Source organism: Oncorhynchus nerka, linkage group LG4, assembly GCF_034236695.1.
Source record: "Oncorhynchus nerka isolate Pitt River linkage group LG4, Oner_Uvic_2.0, whole genome shotgun sequence".
NCBI lineage: Eukaryota > Metazoa > Chordata > Actinopteri > Salmoniformes > Salmonidae > Oncorhynchus > Oncorhynchus nerka.
Window position 1 is genome coordinate 41,174,080 of NC_088399.1, and position 25,802 is coordinate 41,199,881.

At 43.3% G+C, this 25,802-nt stretch overlaps 1 protein-coding gene across 8 annotated transcripts in view; it reads right to left on the minus strand.

Annotated features, from left to right (window-relative positions):
* Nucleotides 1–274: 274 nt before the first annotated feature.
* LOC115124675 (lysine-specific demethylase 2B-like) overlaps nucleotides 275–25,802 on the minus strand; it is a 49,055-nt gene continuing 23,527 nt past the window's right edge. For 4 of the 8 annotated variants that reach the window (XM_065017536.1, XM_065017534.1, XM_065017532.1 and 1 more), the window contains 9 exons: nucleotides 8,539–8,775; nucleotides 8,244–8,387; nucleotides 7,913–8,000; nucleotides 7,419–7,765; nucleotides 6,069–7,141; nucleotides 5,661–5,824; nucleotides 4,827–4,988; nucleotides 4,335–4,553; nucleotides 275–2,628 (listed from right to left, as the gene is read on the minus strand). In XM_065017536.1, coding sequence (XP_064873608.1) covers nucleotides 2,447–2,628; nucleotides 4,335–4,553; nucleotides 4,827–4,988; nucleotides 5,661–5,824; nucleotides 6,069–7,141; nucleotides 7,419–7,765; nucleotides 7,913–8,000; nucleotides 8,244–8,387; nucleotides 8,539–8,775 — 2,616 coding nt within the window. In that variant the 3' untranslated portion in view covers nucleotides 275–2,446. The remainder of the gene's footprint in view (nucleotides 2,629–4,334; nucleotides 4,554–4,826; nucleotides 4,989–5,660; nucleotides 5,825–6,068; nucleotides 7,142–7,418; nucleotides 7,766–7,912; nucleotides 8,001–8,243; nucleotides 8,388–8,538; nucleotides 8,776–25,802) is intronic. The other 4 variants (XM_029654150.2, XM_065017535.1, XM_029654127.2 and 1 more) reach the window with 4 other exon arrangements.

Sequence of the window (25,802 nt, forward strand, 5' to 3'; positions counted from 1 at the left end):
TGTTCATTATAATCCTGCTACTTCTCAAAAAAGATGCCACTTGTAGGCAGCTATATGATATTAAAGTATAATGAGTTATATGGGCATTCAATGGAATCCTGGATCTTTGAACTTCTTATTTTGGTCATTACAAGATTATGCCATAAAATAATAAGCAAAGATCCTGTAATTTTTTAAAACACACTTCTTGCTGTATCCGACTGGCTACCATCAATTAATTGTTTATTCCCGGTTTAATGAATGCAATGTTGACAGAATGGCATACTACTCTAGATTTGATGTTTAAGGTATTTATTTCAGAACCTAAAAAACATTCATAGATACTCCAATGTATGACATTTTAAACATATTTCACACATGTTTTGTTTACATATTGCACAGACTGGTTATGAACAAAAAGATAAATTAAGACGATTGTGGGGGGGAAAAAGTGACCAAAAATAGAGAGCTCGGTATTTAGGATGAGTTTTTAATAACTCAAACGTCACAAACTAGTTTCTCTAAGCGGAAGATTTACAGTATATACAGTTGAACCAATTATATACTAATACATTTCCCAACCACACAGGGAACACACGGTGATTGGTAGTTAGACCTGTCCACATACAAAAAGGAGATTTATCAAAACATCGATTAGGAGCCCCTAGTAGTCATACTTTTGTCATTTCCTGTACATACCCTTTTTTTATACACTCAGTGTATATAGTCTAATAATAGCCTGCATACACAAAAAAAAAGCCACTACTTACAACCAGTGTAATTAAGGTATAATATAAAGTAGTTAGTTACCTGTCAGACACTGACCGTACAGTACCCCAGTAGATCATATACACTGAATGTACAAAACATTAGTAACTCCTGGCTCTTCTCCAAAACAGACTGACCAGGTGAATACAGGTGAAAGCTATGATCCCTTATTGATGTCACTTATTAAATACACTTCAATTAGTGTAGATGAAGGGAGGAGACAGGTTAAAGAAGGATTTTTAAGCCTTGAAACAATCGACATGTGTGTGTATGCCATTCAGAGGGTGAATGGGCAAGATAAAAGATTTAGTGCCTTTGAACCACAGGAGGCTTAGGCGGGGAGGACGGCTCATAATAATGGCTGGAAAGGAGTCAATGGAATGGGTATCAAACACATGGGAATCATGTTTGATACCGTTCCAGCCATTACTATGAGCCCCATCCTCCCCAATTAAAGTGCCGCCAGCCACCTATACTTTGAACGGGGTATGGTAGTCGGTGCCAGGCGCACCGGTTCGAGTGTCAAGAACTGCAACGGCGCTGGGTTTTTCACACAACAGTTTCCAGTGTGTATCAAGAATGGTCCAACAGCCAAAGAACATCCAGCCAACTTCACACAACTGTGGGGAGCATTGGAGAGAAAACATAGGCCAGCACCCCTGTGAAACGCTTTCGACAGCTTGTAGTCAATGGCCTGAGACTGAGGGTGTTCCTAATGTTTTGTACACTCAGTGTACATACTGTATTGGTTTTATTCAAAAGCAAGTGTCTACTTAAAACTTGCATCCATAGGTGTGGGAATCCCTTGTGAAAAAACAACACAGACCATGATAATGTCACACCGGCCTGGTATATGAAAATGGACAGATTCTTGGTATGCAGTAGTAGACTTTAAATCAGCCTGGTGTTGCTTCCTCTTGCAAACAGTCACTGGTGCCTACTCATACGGACTTGATAAACCTTGGAAAGGACAGTAATATTTATTTGTCAAACAGTACAAATAGATTTTCTTTCTAGATATTTCAAAATGTAAGTTGAGTAAAACATGAAAATGAGAACGTATCTGTGTACTGTACAGACAATTACACGCATAAAAATGAACCTCAGCACTTAAATAAATGACATATAAAACAGCCGTACAGAAAACAAGCTACTGCTCTTGGCATAAATCTACAGTCTAAAGAATAAAAAACAACAGACAGATTGAATACTGTCCATCAAAAATGGTACTGTAAATCAGTGCATTCAACCCTGCACATAAAAGTATGAAACACTTTCTGATACAAAAATATTGATGTGTAATGCATAAACTGTGCACTGCAACAACAGCACATACTAAACAAAAGAAGTCAAACTTCACCGTTGTGAACATACACTGCCTGTTCATTTGCAAGAAATAAAAAAAATAACTTAAATATCTTGGCATAGACAAAACGGGGGTGGGGGGAAAAACATGCTTTGTCAAATGTCCAGTAATGCCAGGTGGCCTTTTACATGTTGAAAATCCTGTTTTGGAAAACATGATTGTTTCAGCAGCACAAGAGGCATTCAATGAGTATCAGAGCCACAGTCACTTGTAAAAATGTCCTCTGTCAAATGCAACACTTTCTCCATGGCGATGACGCCCCCCTTGACGGTTCCTTATTCTGAAGAGTGTCCTAACTAGCGAGTGCATACAGCGCAGTCTCTCTCTCAACCGCTAGCAGAGTTTCTGCAGTAGTTTCTCCTCTACAAGTCCAAACTGTACACTCACTGACATCTCAGCAACGAACCGCTCACAGCCCTCCTTGGTCACCTGCTTGCAGTAGCGCAAGTCAATGTGACAGATGCTTCCACAGCGCTTGAAGTAGGCCAGCGACTGGTCCGTGACTCTGTTGCACACTGCAGAGGGGAGGGAGGAGGAAGATAGGTTGATGTAATAGGAGACCATTCAGTATCCTCAGTGCGTATACAGACAGATGGGCTCCTCCTATACACCTACCGCTCGTTTGTTTTCTAGGATATAAGATTCAAACCAAACTCTCACCGTAGTCATGTGCATGGGGATTTCAAGTGCTCCATTAACAAGTTTTCAAGCGGTTCTGTCAGTGAATGACTGACGGTGGATAAGACATCAGTGGTGCCAGAGACCTCATTAGTCTGACTGCCACACGGTTCCCCCTGACTGTCTCATAATGGGAATGTCTATCTCTCATTGATCCAACCTTTAAGGGCACTACTCAGAGTGGGGAAACATGGGGGGGGTGTTTCAGTTATGGTTTGTAGTGGAGCTTCACTCCGGCGGGGGGTTCAGTTATGGTTTGTAGTGGAGCTTCACTCCGGGGGGGGGTGTTTCAGTTATGGTTTGTAGTGGAGCTTCACTCCGGGGGTGTTTCAGCTATGGTTTGTAGTGGAGCTTCACTCCGGGGGGGGGGGGGGACGACTGTGAGCCCTAGTTTTACTCCGCCCCATTGGCTCCAATAGAGCATCACAAATAGGCACAATTAAAGCTATTTATACAGGGCTGCGCAATCTATAACATTTATTTGAATGTATGTTTTAGCGCGGTGTTCCAAATGTCTATGTTTTTGAGCGTTCTGTCTTTTTAGGTCTCGTGTCCTTCGCACCTTCTGTGCTGCGTGCACATTTCTAGTCGCGCACAGACCCCAAGTCCCTCCCCTTGCCACTCATGACAAAAGAGCTTCTTCCTCTCTGACAACAATCGGTTTGAATTTGAGGTTTGGTCCAACAGAATCGCTATGTTGTTCACACAGTTGGAGACGGACAGGAGGGTGTGTTCATAACAGTTCAACTGTTCTGCCTTTTTAGCAAGAAAATAGATCCAAGTTGGATAGACTTGAAATATGAATATTAGCTGGCTCCTCGCTAGCATGTGGGCTTGTGTTTGAGATATTGTTTATGAGACCTGTGTTCGTTTTCTATAATGTCCGCCTGAAGAAGTTAGTCATCATTAGTGGATTTGCATTACACATGGTTCTGGGTAATTTTATAACAAAAAGGGCTTTGTCATTAACACACTTGAAAGCCAGATCAGTGATTATTGCAACACCACAAAAGTAGGTTAAACTATTTTAATAAAATAATTACATTATTAGTGGGTCTTACGGTTGTGGAAGGATTCTATTTAGCCTAGGTTTAACTTCACAAGCCCTGAATTCATTAGATCATTCCTGACTGTTTGAAATTAGGTGTATTGTCTGTTAATGGCTGTGTCTTATTGTGAGAAAACGTTCGAGAAAGATATATCGTGAACCGCCCCGCCCCATAAGTTAGAAAAAAAATCAAGACATGATTTTTAGGCCATATCGCCCAGCCATATATTCATATTGGCATCCATGGGAGGGGGGGGGGTGCATTCCTCTCAGTAAGGAACATGCCATGAGCTATGCCATGAAGCAACGATTGAACGTTGCAACGGAGAGTCAATGGCTGTGTCTGGATTCTAACCAATATGTTCTACCTAGTGACTAGTACTGTTACTGTTAGTCGTAAATACTCTCAGTAAACAGTAGGCTGTAGGGACATTCGGACATAGTCATTGTCCGTAGTGATAGTAGGCATTGTAACACGGCCTTGTATCCTCCTACCAGAGAGGTTGATGTCAGTGAGCGAGTCTCTGGTGGTGGTCCCAGCCGCGGTCAGGATGTTGACCGACTGGTCAGTGACGTGGTTGCAGTAGCTCAAGTCCAGCCTGGTCAGCTGGGGCGTGTAGTGGATGAGGAGGCGCAGGGAGGTGTCTGTGATGTCCAGCCCGGCCAGACGCAGGTCCACCACATTCCGCAGCTTACTCCTGTTGTCCAGCTGACCTAGAGAAGGAGAGACAGAAAGAGACGGTGAGATTGAATGTGTCAAGTTGTTTTTAAGCTTCCTTACTCGGAGCACAATCAGGTCCAAGTGGTTCCAGCTGTGTGGCCTGTAAAGACAGCCACATGGGGGCACCAGAGAGCACAGCAAGACCTGACATGGATGGGCTGCAGCAGCCTTGACTGGATCGCAAAACACATGGACATGCTGTTCAAAACTCCCCGCCACGTGTCCAGACGGTCATTCTAACACACTGGAGGATGGTGGGAATATACCTGGTCTGTTGTCTGTGGGGGGTGAGAGTAGGTCCCTCATCTGGGCGTCTTTGAGCCCCTCTACCCACTGGACATCTAGGGTCCTCAGCAGCGGGCAGCTGGCGGTGCAGAGGGCAGACACAGCCACCCAGGAGCAGCCTGAGAGCAGCAGCATCCGCAGACCTGCAGGGACAACAGTCAGGGGTTAACAGGGGTCGAAACTCGACATCACTCTCTCTCTTGCTAACACCCTAGCACTGTCACAATGCCCCCCCCCCCCAAAAAAAAGAAGCCCTCCAACTAGTGTAACATTCTCTGCTGCTATTTTCAATCGTTGGGGGGGGGGGGGGACTAATTGTGATTTTCCATTAAGGAATCATATTAGTCTCCAACAGCTCGTTAACCTGAGGCTTCAAAAACAAGGAAACAAAAACAAATCACTATGCAAATGTAATTATAGTCGCCGCATAAATTAATAAGAAACAAAGCAAATGGGCTGAAACACTTAAGGAAACCCTGGGGATACAAGCGTCAGACATGCCGGAGCAGCTCGCCCAGCCATGGAAACAAAGACGGCATTACAGTATTGCCAAACATAAACCCATCACAACTAGTCACATTAAATATGTTCCTGTCAATGCCCTCAGTACAGAGAAGCACTGTAATAGACAGTAGTGGTGACAGCAGGTTTCCAGTGTGTACCCAGAACCATGGACAGAGATACAGAGATACACACACACACACACACAAACAAACACACACACACACACACACTACAGTTCAGACCATTCTGTTATAAAGGCACAGAGGGATTTTTACATTGCCTCAGTTACAACACTGCTGGCTGGTGTTTACCTGGCAGCCTGTTGATGAGCCAGCTGAGCTGCTTCTTGGAGATGTTGGTCCAGCTGAGGTCCAGAGCCACAGGCTGTCTGCGGATGATGCCACTCAGCATGAGGGGAGTGATGGACTTACAGCGGTTCAGATCGATCCGCGTCCACAGCCTCTTATCACAGCACCTGGGGAGGCAGGGGCGAAGGTCAGCACCCGATCACACAGCCGCCATAGCTACAGCTGTGGAAGGACTACACTGAGGTGAGAGCTCTAGGCTAGAGAGCCTTACAGCTTAGTGTTCATACTGTAGTTCCAATGAACAAGGTCCATTATGAGAAGCACAACCCACTATTTCACAAGACTGACTGGTTTAACTTGGCATCAGACCCCTTGCTCTATCTGATAGCCACAGCACATCTGAAAACTCACCATCTGTTCCAGGTTTTGCAGACACGCATGCAGACACAAAGGTCTCTGTGTGCGAGGTGACCGAACACGGCCATCCACACCTCCCTGTGCATCATGTGGGTCTGTCCGTCTTCCAGGGGCAGTCTGTCTGGCGGGGGGCTGATGGGAGGCGGCCGGATCACGTGACGCTCCATCTGGACACACTTGGGTGGTGAGCGGCAGGGAGGAGGGCGTGGGCAAATAGGTGTGATCGGAGGGCTGCGATTCCATCCCAGAGGCGAGAGCTGGCGGGGCGTCCCGTTTAATTCCCGCCCTCTGGGGTGGAGCCAGTCTCCGAGGTCACTGGTGCAGTTGTTGAGTGGCCGCTTGGGCTTAGGCTCCTCCCCGTCGCTCTCAGGCTCTGTCTTCATTGGCCTGTGGTTCTGATTGACTAAGCAGTCCTCGGTCCTCAATGGCCGGCGGTTGTGATTGGATAGACCATCCTCAGTCTTAATTGGCCTGCGGTTATGATTGGCAGGAGAGTCCTCTGTTTTTGGTGGTCTGCGGTTCGGATTGGTCGAGGTGTCCTCAGTTTTCAAGGGTCGACGGCTGTTATTGGCTGGGCTGTCCTCCCTCTTCAGTGGTCTGCGGTTCTGATTGGCCAGGCAGTCCTCGGTCTTCTGAATCTCCAGATTGAGCTCTTTGCTCAGCTCCTTGCTCAGCTCTTTGTTGGGGAGGCGGCGGCGCTTGCGTGCCTTCAGCTGGCCAGGTGTCTTCTCTGAGGCATCGCACCCTACACTGCTGGGCCCTGCCTGGGGAGAGCTGGAGCAGGACTGGTCACTCTCTCTGGCTCTAGACGTCCGTAGCAGTGGACTCAGCATAGTCTTTACTGTACCGTCTTTACTGTTCTCTACACCACCATCTTTCTCCTCCTCCTCATCTCCATCCTCTTCCTCCTCTTCTCTTTTCCCTTTAGTTACAACCCTGTCCCCTGTGCATCTGTCCTCCTCTTCATCTTCATGGTCTTTGTGTTCGTCGTCCTCATCTACTTGCTCTTGCTTGATGGTCTTTAACAGCTTGGGGATCAAAAGGTCATCAGGTTTTGGGGGCTTCTTCTGTAAAGGAACATAGGCAGCAGATCAGTTACTCTGACATTCATTTCTTGCAATCCACTTTACAGTTTGAAGTGGCCTTATACATATAATCTTCTACATTTTTCTCCAAGTAGTGTTTCACAAGTAAGGGGTTTACCATTCTCAAATGGCAAGGGTTACGGTTTGGTAATTGAATCTTGACTAAATAAATTCAAATCAAGAGGAATGCTCAGTACAGATACTTCATTATAAACGTAATTATCCATGATCAGGCTGATCAGTCTGTTGGATAAATCACCTTTTTCTTGACAACAGGAGGCTCGTCCTCATCTTTGATGTCGAACAGCATCCTCTTCTTCCTCAGAGGGTTGTCCTCAGGCCTGGGTCGGGGCAGCCCGCCCAGAGACAGCATGGGAGAACGTTTCTTCAGAGGAGGAGATTCTTCTGCTTTCGTTTTTGGGGTGTCATCACGCTCCGCCTTCCTCTTCACTGTGGCCACGGTTGCCGTGGTCCCAGTGGGTGATGTTGGCAGACTGGGCGGGTCGGGCTCTTCCTTGATGTCACGGTTCAATCGCGAGTCCTTCAGCAGCGACCCGGGAAGGTTGGACGCGTACTTGAACCCTGGTCCTCTTTTTTGCTTGACGGCCAAAAGGTGAGAAACAAGAGAAGACTACTTTATATCTTTTGCCTATTTGTTTCCGGACACTTTTAATTCTAAAGTATTTTTTACGATACATTTGATGTCTTGAACAGAGGCTAGATATTCCGGTTCCACACCCACATAGATGCTTACTTTCCCTGTCTTCCCTGAATGGTTGCATTTTGGACACTCCCAGCAGTTTGGCAACTCGTCATTTACAACTCCACCAGAATCTTTCACCTGAACAAAAGAACACAAAGTACTGAGTGGGTGAAGGTGATAGGAAGCACAAGTAAAAGTGAGACAGTGAGAAGCAAAGCTATCATTTATCATTTGCAGCATAGGAGTCCTCTATAGGAGGAAGGGCAACCATAAACAAATACACTGCAGTAACGTAAGTGCTCACACTGAGTCGATCGATCACGTACAGAGAGATATGAGAGGCTCAGTGACAGCATCCACACACTGCATTGAGCCGTTTACCTTGAGGCAGAGAGGGTGGACTATCTCATTGCAGATGGAGCACTCCATGAGCATGCGGTTAAACTTGTCCTCCTCTTCCTCCACTGTGTCCTCCTTCCCTGCCTCTCCACACACCAGACACACCGCTGTGTGGGGCAGTACAGGCTGGAGACCACAAACATCATATTAGGAACTCACTCTAAAACGTCCACACACATAATGTCCCTTGCAGGATAGTTTTAGTTTGACCATTTAAAACATACCACAATAAAAAGCCAAACAGACTTACTGTAGTTAAGATTAGTCGGAGACCTACCGCTATACACTGCCTCATGATGCAGGACTGTTTCATGCGACCTGGCCCTCCGAACTTCTTCATGTCTTTACAGAAGTGGCATTCTCCACACTCTGTCCTCAGGCACGCCTCGCACTTCCGACAACGCGTCCTTCTCCTCCTGGCGCCAGACGTGCTCCGGCTGGCCGACAGCTTGACCGCCGCCGCAGGAGACGAGGCCGCCATTTTGGGTTTGGGTCTGTTGGGAGGCCGCTGCTGCTGAAAGTAGAAGTGGAGGGAGAGGTGTCTTTATAGCCCAACACTAAAAAGGTACAGAGACAGATGGATCAGGTCTACGGTGGGCTGCAGTGTCTGCAGTATTGACCCCTGAATAAGCAGCTGATTAGGGAAACCAGGTGAATTGACTCATCTAATCAATGCTAGCGGTTGAGCAATTAAGTGCCGAGTCATAAGCAGCAGAGCCTTTATTATGACCGGTTGTACAGCTGTCTGGTCTAACTAGCTACTTCCACTTTCTATGGAAAACACAGGACCAGGGAAGAAGCCATCATCCGACCGCACTCAAGTGAGAACATGACATTTTTTTTTTTTTTTTAACAAAGTGTTAAATAAAACAGGGAGAGGGCATAAGTTTAAATTCAATTGAAGGCAGTGAGAGATGAGGAGGGGGACTGCTTTGATGTGAAGCACTTTCCATTATTGAGTTTATGTTCTCCTGTTATTACTGGCTGAGCCAACACTGAGCCAATACTGTACATGCTGCTCATAAACACACACACACACACGTTATATAGATGTACTGTACGCAATCAAGAACACACAGGCTATGCCTGGCCAGGAGATATTAGCTACCGAGGGTACTTGTGATCTCATCTATATAGGCAGACTACTGGAGGTTGTTCCTACATCAAAAATATGCTGCAATCATAACCACCCTTTACTCATAGTATAGATCACAGGGACATACTGTACTTGTACTGTACCAAACGGCACATACTGATGTATGGTTATGGCATGACCAATACCCACTTTAAGAGGGCTGTACACAAGAGGAAATTATGTTCATGTGAATTCAAATGGCAAGTATCCAACAGGCACTTGTTTCCACAGCAACCCACAGAAGAATACATGTGTTTCACCCATCAGACTATTGTCAAATTGAATCTGGTCTTTACATACAGTGCATTCTGAAAGTATATAGACCATTAGACTCCTTCCACATTGTGTTACATTACAGCCTTATTCTAAAATTGATTAATTTTTTTTTTTCCTTCTCATCAAGTTACATACAATACCCCATAATGCCAAAGCAAAAATAGTTTACATTTTTTTGCTAATGTATTCAACATAAAAAAAACTGAAATATCACATTTACGCAAGTATTCAGAGCCTTTACTCAGTACCTTATGGAAGCACCTTTGGCGGCAATTACCGCCTCGAGTCTTCTTGGGTATGCCGCTACAGTACAAGCTTGGCACACCTGAATTTGCAGACTTTCTCCCAATCTTCTCTGCAGATCCTCTCAAGCTGTCAGGTTGGATGGGTAGCATCACTGCACAGCTATCTTCAGGTCTCTCCAGAGATGTTCGATCGGGTTCTGGCTGGGCCACTCAAGGAAATTCAGAGACTTGTCCAGAAGCCACTCCTGCGTTGTCTTGGCTGTGTGCTTAGGGTCATTGTCCTGTTGGAAGGGGAACCTACGCCCCAGTCTGAGGTCCTGAGCGCTCTGGAGCAGCTTTTCATCAAGGATCTTGCTGTACTTTGCTCCATTAATCTTTCCCTCAATCCTGACTAGTCTCTCAGTCTCTGCCACTGAAAACATCCCCACAGCATGATGCTGCCAATACCATGCTTCACTGTAGGGAAGGTGCCAGGTTTCCTCCAAACGTGACACTTGGAAGTGTTCTAGGAAGAGTCTTAGTTATTCCAAACGCCTCCATTTACAAATGATGGAGGCCACTACGTTCTTGGTGACCTTCAATGCTACAGAATGTTTTTGGTGCCCTTCCTCAGACCTGTGCACAATCCTGTCGCGGAGCTCTACGGACAATTCCTTCGACCTCATGGCTTGGTTTTTGCTCTGACATGCACTGTCAGCTGTGGGACCTGAATAGACAGGTGTGTCCCTTTCCAAATCATGTTAAATCAATTGAATTTACCACAGGTGAACTCCAATCAAGTTGTAGAAACATCTCAAGGATGATCAATGGGAACAGGATGCACCAGAGCTCAATTTCAACTCTCATAGCAAAGGGTCTGAATACTTATGTAAATAAGGTATTTCTGTTTATTTATAATGTGCAAACATTTCTAAAAACCTGTATTCCCTTTGTCATTATCGGGTATTGTGTGTAGATTGATGAGGATTTTTAATTTTTTAAATCCATTTTAGAGTAAGGCTGTAACACATTTTTATTTATTTTTTAAGTCAAGGGGTCTGAATACTTTCCGAATGCAATGTATAGCCTACTAATATACAGCATCAGTCAAAAGTTTGGACACCTACTCATTCAAGGGTTTTTCTTTATTTTTTTTTAAATTGTAGAATTTATTTTATTTTTTATTTTACCTTTATTTAACTAGGCAAGTCAGTTAAGAACAAATTCTTAATTTCAATGACGGCCTAGGAATAGTGGGTTAACTGCCTGTTCAGGGGCAGAACGACAGATTTGTAGTTTGTCAGCTCGGGGATTTGAACTTGCAACCTTTCGGTTACTAGTCCAACGCTCTAACCACTAGGCTACCCTGCAGCGGCCCCATAATAGTGAAGATAGTGAATAGTGAAGACAATAAAAATGTGAAATACATATGGAATCATGTAGTAACCAAAGTGTTAAACAAATCAAAATAGATTTTATATATTTGAGATTCTTCAAAGTAGCCACCCTTTGCCTTGACAGCTTTGTACACTCTTGGCATTCTCTCAACCAAATTTACTTAGAATGCTTTTCCAACCGTCTTGAAGGAGTTCCCATATATGCTGAGCACTTGTTGGCTGCTTTTCCTTCACTCTGCGGTCCAACTCATCCCAAACCATCTCAATTGGGTTGAGGTCGGGTGATTGCAGAAGCCAGGTCATCTGATGCAGCACTCCATCACTCTCCTTCTTGGTTAAATAGCCTTAACAGTTTGGAGGTGTGTTTGCGGTCATTGTCCTGTTGAAAAACAAATGATTGTCCCACTAAGAGCAAACCAGATGGAATGGCGTATCGCTGCAGAATGTGGTGGTAGCCATGCTGGTTAAGTGTGCCTTGAGTTCTAAATTAGATCACTGACAGCGTCACCAGAAAAAGCACGCCCACAACATTACACCTACTCCTCCATGCTTCACGGTGGGAACCTCACATGCGGAGATCCTCCGTTCACCTACCCTGCGTCTCACAAAGACAGCGGTTGGAATTTTAAAAATTGTCAGAACAAAGGACAGATTTCCACTGGTCTAATGTTCATTGCTCGTGTTTCTTGGCCCAAGCAAGTCTCTTCTTCTTATTGGTGTCCTGTAGTACTGGTTTCTTTGCAGCAATTTGACCACGAAGGCCTGATTCACGCAGTGTCCTCTAAACAGTTGATGTTGAGATGTTTCTGTTACTTTAACTCTGGAATGCATTTATATGGGCTGCCATTTCTGAGGCTGGTAACTCTAATGAACTTATGCTCTGCATCAGAGTTAACTCTGGTTCTTCCTTTCCTGTTTCGGTCAACATGACAACCAGTTTCATCATAGTGCTTGATGGTTTTTGCGACTGCACTTGAAGATACTTTCAATGTTCTTGAAATGTTCCCGGATTGACTGACCTTCATGTCTTAAAGTAATGGTGGACTGTCGTTTCTCTTTGCTTATTTGAGCTGCTTTTGCCATAATATGGACTTGATCATTACTAAATAGGGCTATATTCTGTATACCAATCCTATCTTGTCACAACACAACTGATTGCCTCAAATGCATTAAGGAGGAAAGGAATTCCACAGATGAACTTTTAACCAGGCACACCTGTTATTTGAAATGCATTCCAGGTGACTACCTCATGAAGCTGGTTGAGGGAATGCCAAGAGCATGCAAAGCTGTGGAAACTTTGAAGAATCTCAAATATAAAATATATTTTGATTTGTTAAAAAAAATTGGTTGCTATAGTTTTGATGTCTTCACTATTATTCTACAATGTAGCAAATAGTAAAAATAAAGAAAAACCCTTGAATGAATAGCTGTGTCAACTTTTGACTGGTACTGTAGGTGTGGAATAATTTTTTGATTGATAATGGCCCACAGAAAATTATAAAAATCTGTAGCCTGCACTCGAATAGCGAATGTAGGTTACGCGCGGTTCCATTTTTTAATATGCAAGCATAGGCGGCAAGTTCATAAGGCGAGGGGAAACAAAGCTTTCTCTAAAGTAAATACAATTAAAATGCCAAAATTAAATAGCCGAATTAGCCTACTCCTGTCCATAAATAAGTAAATAAAATCATTCAAAACAGGATACTATAGTCATGATTTGACCACAGAGGATCATTATCTTTTTTAAATCTTTTAAAAATTTTAAGTGGTTGTGTATTGTTTTAAATCGCATTGCCTACAGTCGTAAGGAAAGGATTATGGTTGTGTTGCGACTGTCTAAAAAGTAGGCTAGAGGCCAAGCCAGGCATATTTCAAAAATGTAAAATACAAATCGCGGGAAAACAGTTTGGAAAGCAAATGGTTATTGCAGGGAAGAAAGAAGACTAATAGGTATTTTAGTTATCAAAATGATCAACTTAATTGAGCGAATAGTGGAGAGCATAGGCAATATCACTGCACATATTCACTATTTATCAATGTTGGGTCAGTGCTACTTAAAAGTTTGTTTTTGGAAAATCATTTATTCCTCCAGCAGGAAGAAGAAACGTATCTGATATAGCCCAGGTCTACTCTACACGCTCAGCCATGCATTGAACGCTCAGCCATGTATTGAACACTTAGCCATGCATTGAATGGTCTTTTTTGCAAACAGTGATTGAGATACATTATTAGCCTACATTTTAAGAATTTAGCAGCACAAGAAAGCTGGGATTATCTTTTGAATGGTGGCCAGTCAAAAATCTGTTTTCACATGCGATTGCGCAACGACTCGGTTTATAAGAACAGCGGCATCAGAGAGCAGTTTTGGCGAAGCCTAGTTACCTTGACTAAGTGGTCACGTGGAATTTGACTGTGGTCATGACTCGTGAATGCTGGTGCGGCGGTAATACGGTCAACGTAACAGGCCTACCCGAGACACCTTTGCAATTTCTGTCCATACGAAATACATGGTGAAACACTCAAATTGATTGTGTTCCTTGTTCAAATGTGTTGTGTCTGACTATTCATTAATGTGAAGACTGTTGTATTATCAAATACATTTTTCTGTGTAATTATTATTATGTGATTAAACTAATCATGTAAACTTTAATTAACTAGGAAGTCGAGGCACCACAGGATTTTTTTTATAGAGTCTCTCTTTCCCGAATCGACTATTCAGATATTATCATATCTTATCGATTAGTCTTCTATTAATGTAGCATTATTACCTGAGTTCTCATTACCTTCTCGAACCTTAGCCTAAATGATGAATCAGCAATATACAAATTGGCTTAATTATTTATCTACTAACTAAATAATCACAGAAATACATAAACAGTTGATATTGGTTACTAACACAATGCATTGATAAGTCTCAAGTGGGCTAAACAGGCATGACGGCTTGGTAGACAATGGAAAGGGGTGGGGACAGATAAAAGAGCGGGAAAGACAAAATGGATTCACTACATACAGCTGATAATTATATTAATTGAAATGCTAATCCTTTGCACATGAACGGCAGCTCATTCGAGAAAAGTTGTATGTATATATTTACGTTCATATGTCGTTGTTGTCTTCTCTGTTGGAATCGCCGGTCTGACTGCTGGAGAGTCAGTTCATCAGAGAGTCTCTGATTAACATCCCTAGAAGTCACAATGTCTTTCGTAGTTGTCGCTTTCGCAGCGGCTCTGGATAGTGTCTGTTGTAATGGATACGTCAGGCGTACAGATGGTCGTTACATAGAATAGATGCTTCAGCGGTTGTCAGTATTCTTGTACTAGACTTCATTTCCAGCTGCAGACTAGTAATTCTACACCTAGGATTTGCTCTTATTCTGTAGTGATCGATAGTCTCAGAGTTGAACCATTTCCAGCCGTGTAGCCAACGCTACACGCTGTATGGCCTCCAGGGCATATAGAGTTGTAGTTCTTAACCATTTCACATGTTGCGTCAGCTGCATGTTTTATAGTCTTGGAAATTCATCCATTTGCAACCTTAGCTTACACTGTGGTTTGGTGGTCTGGTGTGAATTGCGTCACGGGGGCTTTTACACTTGGGTAGAAAAGGGCCATCTTGTCATATTTGTGCCCACCTGGGCGTGGCTACTGACTGTGCATAAGTTACCATAAAACAAATCATTCTTATTTAGAAGAATAAATCACATTGTTATCTTTCCAAAAGTATTGTTAAACTTATTCATCTTATACAACCTTCAGATGTAGACCTAACAGCTGGAATATGTACACATTATTAAGAGAAATAGTTGTGTGTTTCCTGTCCTTCATGAGATCACCAAATGAAACACACTCGACATGACTGTCCCTTAACTGTCTACGGACCATTCCCACATTCTCAAAAACATAAATACTGTTTAATTCTCCCATTTTGGGGATTCGGAGTTTCTAAAGAGAAGCTCTTTGTTCTCCATAAACTCTCTCCCTCAATACTACATGGCAGTTTCTACCAGGTATTTACGACCGTTGTAAAAACCTGATTTGTGAGAAGGGAGGGGCACGATATACACGATATATAGTGACAAATGTATACGCATGAAACGTACATTATGGAAAACATGCCTCATACTCAGTAATAGTTGGTCAAATAATAAGTGGCAAGAATTTGGCACTGTCAACATTTAAGTATTTGAAACTCAATTTCACAACAGCCTTTTCTATAATCCTGGAGACTATCATTCTCCATAGCATAGTCTATATTCCAATGCATCAAACATGCTGCATGCCCACAACGGAATTAGGCAGCTGCTGACATTTGATAACTCAACTGGATTAGAAATCAAACACTGATCATCTTATTGCAGAGCACAGTGTAAACATTTCTCCCTGCTGTTTTTTAGAGAAGATTGTATGGCAAGGTACGCTATACGTGTAGCATATGCACTGCTGCCAGACCCTGAGCTCACCTGCATCAATTGTTGGTTTGTTCATAGTGAAACTGCTTGAATTTAGTTTTGTCTAAGTCCAAGTGCATCGCAAGTTTGAAAGTGGATTGTACGTGGCATGTGTGACCCTCTTAATCTCAATTGCTGTGATATGCAAAAAACTTTACAATCACTACCGGAGGTTGTATGTACAGTGGTTCGTCCTTTAAAAGTTGCAGCGTACTGCGGCACAGCTTGCATGGTGCCACAGAATTCTATGGCACATTATTTAAGTGCCAACCACTGGTACCATTAATGCTAGTTTCACCACCAGAGGGCATCTTTGAGAAGCATTTGATGGCCTTCAATAGTGGCTGTACTAGAGAATTTAAAACCTTTTTTTGTAAGAATATACTATATGGGACTGATTTTAACCTTTTATAACTAGGGGGCGCTATTTTAATTTTTGGATGAAAAACGTACCCGTTTTAAACAAGATATTTTGTCACGAAAAGATGCTCAACTATGCAAATAATTGACAGCTTTGGAAAGAAAACACTCTGACATTTCCAAAACTGCAAAGATATTGTCTGTGAGTGCCACAGAACTGATGTTACAGAAAAAACCCAGATAAAAATCCAATCAGGAAGTGCCGCATTTTTTGAAACCGCCTCATGGCAATGACTCCTTATATGGCTGTGGAGGAGCTAGGAGTCAGCTTACGTTTTCCACGTTTTCCCCAAAGTGTCTGCAGCATTGTGACGTATTTGTAGGCATATCAATGGAAGATTGACCATAAGAGACTAGATCTACCAGGTGGTCGTTTGGTGTCCTCCATCGCAATTATTATTATTATTATCTCCAGCTGCAGTATTTTTCCGTTTGCCTTTGATGAGAAACCGACTGCCAGGAATGATTTTTCATCGAATAGAATTGTGAAAAACACCTTGAGGATTGATTCTAAACAACGTTTGCCATGTTTCTGTCGATATTATGGAGCTAATTTGGAAAAAAGCTCGGCGTTGTGTTGACTGCATTTTCGTTTTTTTTTCTTAGCCAAACGTGATGAACAAAACGGAGCTATTTCTCTTACACAAATAATCTTTTGGGAAAAAATGAACATTTGCTATCTAACTCAGAGTCTCGTCATTGAAAACATCCGAAGTTCTTCAAAAGGTAAATGATTTTATTTGAATGCTTTTCTTGTTTTTGTGAAAATGATGCCTGCTGAATGCTAGGCTTAATGTTATGCTAGGCTATCAATACTCTTACACAAATGCTTGTGTAGCTTTGGTTAAAGCATATTTTGAAAATCTGAGATGACAGTGTTGTTAACAAAAGGCTAAGCTTGTGTTTCAATATATTTATTTAATTTCGTTATGGTAATGAGCTTGAGGCTATGATTACGCTCCCCGATACGGGTTTGGAGTGGCAAGAAGAAATGTTGCTTAATTAATTAGATTAATATTATGGTGTTTCCCCCCCCACCAAAAAAAAAACCTCTAGGTTTTTAGATGGAAGGAAAATATGGAACGGAAAATATGGCGCTGTACAACGTGACGGTCGGGAGTAGGCTACAGTACTGGGCTATTTAGCTAAAGAATCCCAGTGTCGTGCAGGCACGCAGGAGACCGTGGTTCAATTCCCCGACCGGGAGGAAGGAGTAGGCTGTCCTTGTAAATAAGAATTTGTTCTTAACTGACTTGCCTAGTTAAATAAAGATTATTCTAAGAGCATAACATTTATACACCCTAATTGTAATCTAACCAATACTCAAAAGGAGATTCAGTGAAAATAAAAATCTCTTTGATTTATCAAGACCAGTCCCCATGCTTGTCTCAGAGCAGCGCTAAATGGTGCTAAAATAGTTGTAGGCTATTGCTTCAAATCCTATTGCTTCGAACTTTATGCTCTTTAAATAAGAGCTACAACTACAGTAGGGCTACAGTGTATCGAAAAATATGAAAGACTCTCTGCCAATAATTACATATAGAGGATTGGAGGATATTTCAGTGATATTTATTCCCATAGTAATTCGTTATGGATCCATAACCAAATAAACATCGGCATTTTGAAAGAGTATTTTTTATCATAAATTTGATTAGCGAAAGCATAAAGATGCCATTATTAGTTACATTGTTTTAGTTTGAATGTGCAGACTGGCACTAAGCACAGCGGAAATGTTTCCCTAGTCAGTGCCATTATTAGTGCAATGCCCCTTAAAGTGTTGCTCTGTGCTACCAGTGTGGCGGGGTGGGGGTCCACCCTCCCTCCCCCTTCCTTCCCCATGGGCTAGTCTGTCTTCTGTTCGCGACTCTGTGGCCCATCCCGTGCCCCCTGCCCTTGTGCCTTGAACCTCGCACGCTTTCAGTGGATACAGCTGGAGAACTGCAAGGCAAAACCATTGTGTGCCACTCGGGAGCCATGATATATTGTCCTGCTAATAACAGGGTTAATAATGTACCTGTGAGAATATCCATGTGGCTTTTATATAATTCTACATGAATAATAATCGCTTTGTTTAAAAAATAACAATATTTTGGAGATGATTTTGTTTTCAAATAACGTAAAATTAGTGAGAAAAAGGCCATGGGGTGAGACATTGTTACTAATTTGTAAATAAAGCCAGTTTGTTATTCAGAATGATTTATTTCTGTTTTTAGAGGGAGAGAAAACTAAAAACCTACAGTCATCTCATGGGTCTCCCAGTCAAGGCCGGCACGGGTATTGAACCAGCATTGGTAACAATTGCGCCACTCAGGCTCTGTACAATGTGACCGGTCGGGAGTGGGCTACAGTACTACAGTAAGAGCAAAATAATCCTAACAAAATAAAATAATAAAAACCTCAGTGTAACTAACAACAGTTTCAGTAAGTAATACTGAAGCCGTGCACAATTAGCAGTTTCTATGTAGGTTTATGGTCGCCCATTCATTATTAGTTAGAGACACAGTAGTACCCAAAAGCATAATCAGTGCTCTAACTCCCCCTTGCGCTGGTCTGGCGCAATGAAGTGGTGACGCAGGGTACCGTACTAAACCACAAATGACCTCTAAGTCCCGCAGCATAATCGCTAAATATTTAGTGGAGCAGCCACTATAGTCAGTGAGTAAATCAATAAATCAACCATCATCATCTATTCCTGTGAGTTCCTGCTCCCTTTCCAAGATAAAGCTCAAAAGCAGCCTGGCCTTGTCAAAACGTAAAGAAGAAGAAGCAGCAGCAGCGAGGCTCAAGAGGTGGTATTAGCAACAGACTACGGAGGTAGGGAAGCCATCACCCGCTCCCCGGTGATCACCCTGTCAAACGTGCAGTCACTACATCATAATCTGGATGAGTTAGCGGTTAAATCCTTGAGGAGAAGATATCTAAAAATCTGCTTTATAGAAACGTGGCTCACGCAGGACAATATTGATGTGAACATAGATGGGATACAATGTTATTAGAACAGATTGAGACAAAACAACACATAAATCAATAGCCCGGGGGGGCTATGCATCTTTGTAGATTTTACAAACCACATTTTATTGGGCACATACACATGGTTAGCAGATGTTAATGCGAGTGTAGCGAAATGCTTGTCCAGGCAGTGTAATGTCATTGAACAATTGTTCACCAGAGACTGAGATTCTCGTTGTATCATTCAGGCCATTCTAACTACCCCGCGACTTTGGACAGGTTACCATTACTCTGGTCTATGTGCCTGGACTTAACAATAAGCTGTTGCCAGGACTGTTTCAATGCTTCAATGCAGCTCTTTCACCATCGGCTGACCTGACTGTGCTTGAGGATTTTAAATTCGCTCTCCCTCTCCGCACATCTCCGCAGTCTGCAACAGTGCGTCACCGATTTCATCACTCAACTACATTGTTATGGCAATGGAGATGACACATAGAAGGCAGTGTGCAGCGCATCCGAGATATAGGCAGTAGGTGAAACACGAAAAACCTGTGGAGAAATCCATTCAGGTATAGACAGAAGGGGGCAGGGAGGAGCTTTGATGTCACAGACTGGGAGGTGTTCTTTGATTCGCGCAGGGATCCCCATGAGTCGACAGACAGCATCACATCATACATCCAGTTCTGTGAGTATACCGTCATTAAACACAAAAACTGTTAAGAGTATTTCCCAACTACAAGCCCTGGGTGTCTAATGACTTGGACATGTGCCTCAATGAAAGGAAGTTTGCTTTCCTGAAAGGAGATGCTGAAAAAGTGAAACATGAATTCAGGTCAAAAATCAAAAACAGATATGCATCTTATTTCAGTCTTTGGGGGCTAGCTAGATGATCCTCTTTATCACAGTTTTCACGTGAGCATGTGTTTACATCCTACATAGAAGCAGGCCATTGGGGTGTGTACAGGACTTCTGATTGGGTCCAAGTTTAGCAGTTCAGCAAATTTACCTGAGCAAACAGTGTTGAAATATACTTTTTACGAGAAAATGTGCAAGAATTGAAGATGCCAACAAATGTTATAGTCATCAGAAGAATGTTTTACTGTCATACACAAAGAAATCAGGTTCAGTAACAAACCCAGCTACCACAGAGAAAACACAAATGAACAGCAGGGTCCGAGGATAGATCCTTGCCTTGTTCTAGACTTATCCTCAAACAAGTGGACACTAAGCAGAGTGTCCAGGCTGGGGTGATCAGAGATCCAGGAAACAGCCAGAGAGGATTATTTTGGATATTGGGGGAAATCTAAATCAGTGGTGGAATCCGAGGGACTCTGTTAGTACTATAGACTGGGGGTCTGACTGATCCAAGGAACCTGCTAAAACTGTACAGTGCTCCATGACCTGTCCTGTGTCACCGGTCACCTCCTTGGCAAACACCATATATACACAAAAGTATGTGGACACCCCTATTTCAGCCACACCCGTTGCTGACAGATGTATAAAAATCAAGCACGCTGACATGCAATCTCCATAGACAAACATTGGCAGTAGAATATGACTGAAGAGCTCAGTGACTTTCAACATGGCACCGTCATACGATCCCAGCTTTCCAACAAGTCAGTTTGTCAGCCCTGCTATAGCTGTCCCGGTCAACTGTAAGTACTGTTATTGTGAGGTGGAAATGTCTAGGATAAACAACATCTCAGCCGCGAAGTGGTAGGCCACACAAGCTCACAGAACAGGACTGTTGAGTGCTGAAGCACGTAAACATGGTCTGTCCTCGGTTGCAAAACTTCCCTCTGGAAGAAACATCAGCACAAGAACTGTTCGTAGGGGAGCTTCATGAAATGCGTTTCCATGGCCCAGCAGTCGCACACAAGCCTAAGATCACATGGTGCTATGCCAAGCGTCGGCTGGAGTGGTGTAAAGCTCGCCGCCATTGGAGTCTGGAGCAGTGGAAAAACACTTTCTCTGCAGTGATGAATCACGATTCACCATCTGGGTTTGGCCGATGCCAGGAGAACACTACCTGCCCCAATGTACAGTGCCAACTGTAAAGTTTGGTGGAGGAGGAATAATGGTCTGGGGCTGTTTTTCACGGTTCGGGCTAGACCCCTTAGTTTCAGTGAAGGGAAATCTTAACTTTACAACATACAATGACATTTTAGATGATTCCGTGCTTCCAACTTTGTGGCCACAAAGCGAGGTTGAGATCGGTGTGGAAGAACTTGACTGGCCTGCACAGAACCCTGAACTCAACCCCATCGAACACCTTTGGGATGAATTGGAACGCAGACTGCAAGCCGGGTTTAATCGCCCAACATCAGTGCCCGACCTCACTAACACTTGTGGCTGAATGGAAGCAAGTCCCCGCATAAATGTTCAAACATCTAGTATAGAGCTCAGAAGAGTGGAGTCTGCTATAGCAGCAATAGGTGGGACCAACTCCCTATTAATGCTCAAGATTTTGGAATGAGATGTTCGACGAGCAGGTGTCCACATACTTTTGGTCATGTAGTGTACATCACAAGCAACAAGACACTGATGTATCATCCATCAGATTCCCTTACGTAACCGATTACCTGACATCATTTAGTGATCTTGAAGTTAACCTGCCTTAAAAGAGTAGCTCTATCGCTGTCAGATCATACCTCGGGGCCAGGAGGCCAAAGGACCACAGACCTCTCATGAGAAAAGATTTTCCAGACAGCCCTCCACATTGTCTCCATAATCACCTTGGTCGCCCACCATGTCTGGATGCAACACCCCTTGAAGGGATAAACGCACAATGAGATTCCTGTAGAGCAGTGACAGAAGGGGTTAAATCTCCCTCGACATAGAGAAAGAGAGTCTCAGTTACCATAATCACGGTCACAGGAAGCTAGGATCGCTTTCAGTGACAGATGTTCCTCATCATATTCCAATGGAGATTGTATAAGGGAGCATGCCATCTCCTTGCAAGGACATGCAATGACATCAGAAGTGTAGCCTCTCCATCTCATCAGCAACAAAGCCTTTAATGCCTAGTAGTTTGACAACAGGTTTGTTATCTGTAAACTATGTAATGCATTCCCAGACCACAGACGCATATTATGTAAGGTATGAAGATGAGCGTTACTAAGCAGGCTTATTCCTTAGCTCAGCAAAGCTGAGGTTCAGCAGAGGAGTAGAAGCAGATGCCACAGCATAATAATCTACTGCACTACAGCTAAGCACAGGAGGACCTACTCAATGTGCATTGGCCATACCCACGCACTCCCAGTCATACAGTACAAACAGACGTCTGGATCTTAGATAAAATACTGCTGGAAAACCTCAAGAGGAAAAAGCGAGCGAGGAATAATAGATGCAGAGCTCTCAGAACCTGAGGCACTGTGATCCCCCAGGGGTACGGTCAGAAAATGATGAATCGTTATCACGTCACCATATTTATTTTAGGCTACTTCATGAATATTCATGTTAACGGGGATCAAAAAGGCTTGTTGCCAACTGCTGTCCAAACATTGACTGCACTGACACTTCCTATTGTAATCTTCTGGATTTTACAAGCCTATGAAACTTGCTCTTGATACAACAAAAACTCAAAAAGGACAAGGAATTCACAAGTGACTGACTTAACAACTTCTTGTAATTTATCTCAGATCAATCTATCCATATCTCATAGCACTGTAAAAACACCTGCAACCAGACCCTTGAAATGGTGATATGTTTTCATCTGACATTGAACATCTGCAAACTTGCACAGGAACACCACATACAATCTATCCATATCTCATAGCACTGTAAAAACACCTGCAACCAGACCCTTGAAATGGTGATATGTTTTCATCTGACATTGACAATCTGCAAACTTGCACAGGAACACCACATACAAACTGGTTGTGTAAATATCTACAGCAATAACGGGGGGGGGGGGAATCTTCCGCCATCTCATCTGTGGAAGGATGGAAAAGATTTCAACTGTATCCAATGATATCACAACCCAGCCTGTGTATAATTGGAAGGGGGTGTGGAATGCAGTCAGGGATATGACTGTGTGGCTGAAGAGCCTATACACAAACACAATATCTCCCTCACTGTTTACATGCACAATTTGCAGGCTGTGCCAAACCCAATTCATACGATACACATGAACTTCATTTTCTCTCATTACCATACACAATCGCAGGCACAGTAAATCTATTAAAATGCATCTGATTTATTCTTCCCTGTTCATACATGCTTACACAAGCCCATACGAACCATTTAAATATTCATCTCTAATCTGCATCTTTCTGTCTGATCACACACACAACATTCTTGTTGTTTATCTCATTTTTCTTCCCTGTTCTGGAACAACCAGTAGCTGCCCTGAGGACTAACACTGCTGTCTGAACACTCAGTGCCTTCTTCCTGCACTTACCAGGTACACACACGCACACAACCTGTCAATGAAAAGTACAGGGGAGAAAAGAAATAAGAGAAAGGAGAAACGGCATCTCTTTAGGTGGCTCCAGTTCCACACAACATCTACCAATGCTCAGCTCAATTCACCGTGCCTCACACACATACACATTCCTCTCCTTTTCTTTGTCCCGAGGGTTTGGGTTCAGTGCGCTAACCAACCTGCTCAGCCTCTGAGTCGTAATCCTCATCGTCAGCGCTCAGCGACATGGCCATGGCCGGTTTTCATACCCCGACCAGCTCACAGCAAACTGACATGGCTGAAGGCAGCCCCAGCCTAAAGCCTCCTCCTCCTACTGCTGTCTACCCCACGGCCCTCCCTCCTGCTCCACAATCACCAGCAAAGGCAAGGCACACAGCACCGCACCACAGATCAGGCTAGCTCATGAGTAGAGAAAAGCTAGGTCTGGGAGGGAGTACAGGAAGACAGTGCAGCCAATTGGAAGACCATATGCAGATAATGTATTTGAATATGTGCAAGGGAGCCCCACTTCTTCCAGTCAGGAGAGAGAACGCAAAACCAATTGGGGGATATTCATGAACAGGATCACTGGGAAGGAAAACCAGACCAGACCAGTCCAGCCAATAGAGAGACAGATGGGGTTTAATCACCAAAGGTGCACACAGAATCACCGGCTGGCATTTAAAGGGACCGACGGTGAGGAGCACCAGTAGACCACATTTCTATTCTCAAAATTCTAGCACAATGCAGAGCTCTGCTATTGTGTCTCAATCACACTGCTCTGTGAGTGATTCATCTAGTCTGTTGCTTTCCTCCCTGCCCGCTGTATCAGTGGATCTGGATTTGATGGCTCTGCTATGGCATCTACTATATTTCCAGTAGCTTGGAACTGAACATGCAACACAGGAAGTTAGAGAAGATCAAAGAGCTCCACACAGACTATGTTCTATTCTGCTGCATTCCTTCCCCAATCTGTCTTAACACAGCAGTGGAAATGTGTTATTTGGTATTTTATTAGGATCCCCATTAGCTGTGGCAAACACAGCAGCTACTCTTCCTGGGGTCCAACACAGAACATGAAACATAATACAGAATGACATAATACAGAACAGCTCAAGGACAGAACTACATGAATATATTTCTTTTTACAAAAAGGGCACAGATGCTGTGACACAATTTCGCATTTTTGGACCTGCTACAAAAGGATACATCAGACTTTTTGTCAAGCTGGTCAGTATGCCTAGGTCATCCATAATGTACAGTTATGAATATAACTAATGTTCCCTGCAGGAGGGAACACACCATGAAGAGCCAACGACCGATCCTATTCACCTGAATCAAGCTGAAATCACACACAGCCTTACTGGCTATAATACCGGGGCTTGCATCCATTTTCTCAATTCAGTGCCGCTCTTCAGCGAGCCCAAAACCCCTGACGGCGTGGGGCCAAACATGTTATATACCTTGTTCCCTCTTTCAGGGAGCAGTAATTATAATCATAACTGTACGTTACCTTTCAGTCGATGACTCTGTATAACATACTATGGGACACACAATCACGTCATACTATGGGACACACAGTCCAAGTCATGCATCCTAAGAGCATGTAACGTTTTTTTTCAATTCAAGTAAAAAATAAAATAATAATTAAATCTACACATGCAATGACTTGTTCAACTACAAATCGTGACCTTGGGACTACAAGGTTGACCTTGTCAAATGAGTTAGTTACATATAACAGAGCTTCAGATGGTTCCTGATACAGTATATCTGTGAAGATCTATCTGCATAAACCCATCTGAACTGGGCGCTATAAGTTTCCATCTGCAATGCAATCACAAGCCTGAACAAATACTGACAGACTAATCAGAACACGTCTGCCATCTAAGTAAAGTCTAGGGTAGTCTAGCCAGCAATAATGGCACACAAGCAAAAAAGCAACAGTCAGAAAAATTCAGTTAAATGATGTCACATCATTGTTCAGGGATGAGTATCTTTCATTTTCATTGTGAAACCACATGCCCTACAGTACGGTTGGAGGTTCAAACCCAACTAGTTAGCCTTTTTGAACTTCCTCTCACCACTGGCCATCTTACTCAAGGAAGCACTGGCTACACAAGCAGAGCAGAAAGTAGTTAGCTTTTAGCAAACACAAAAGCCATACCAAGGCCTCAGGCCCAAAACTTGCAACATCTAGGGGGACGAGTACTCTCTCCCCACTAACAGACACCTAATTCGGAAGCGAATCTCGTAGCCTTCGTGTGCTTGGAAAGTTTTCAAATTGTGTG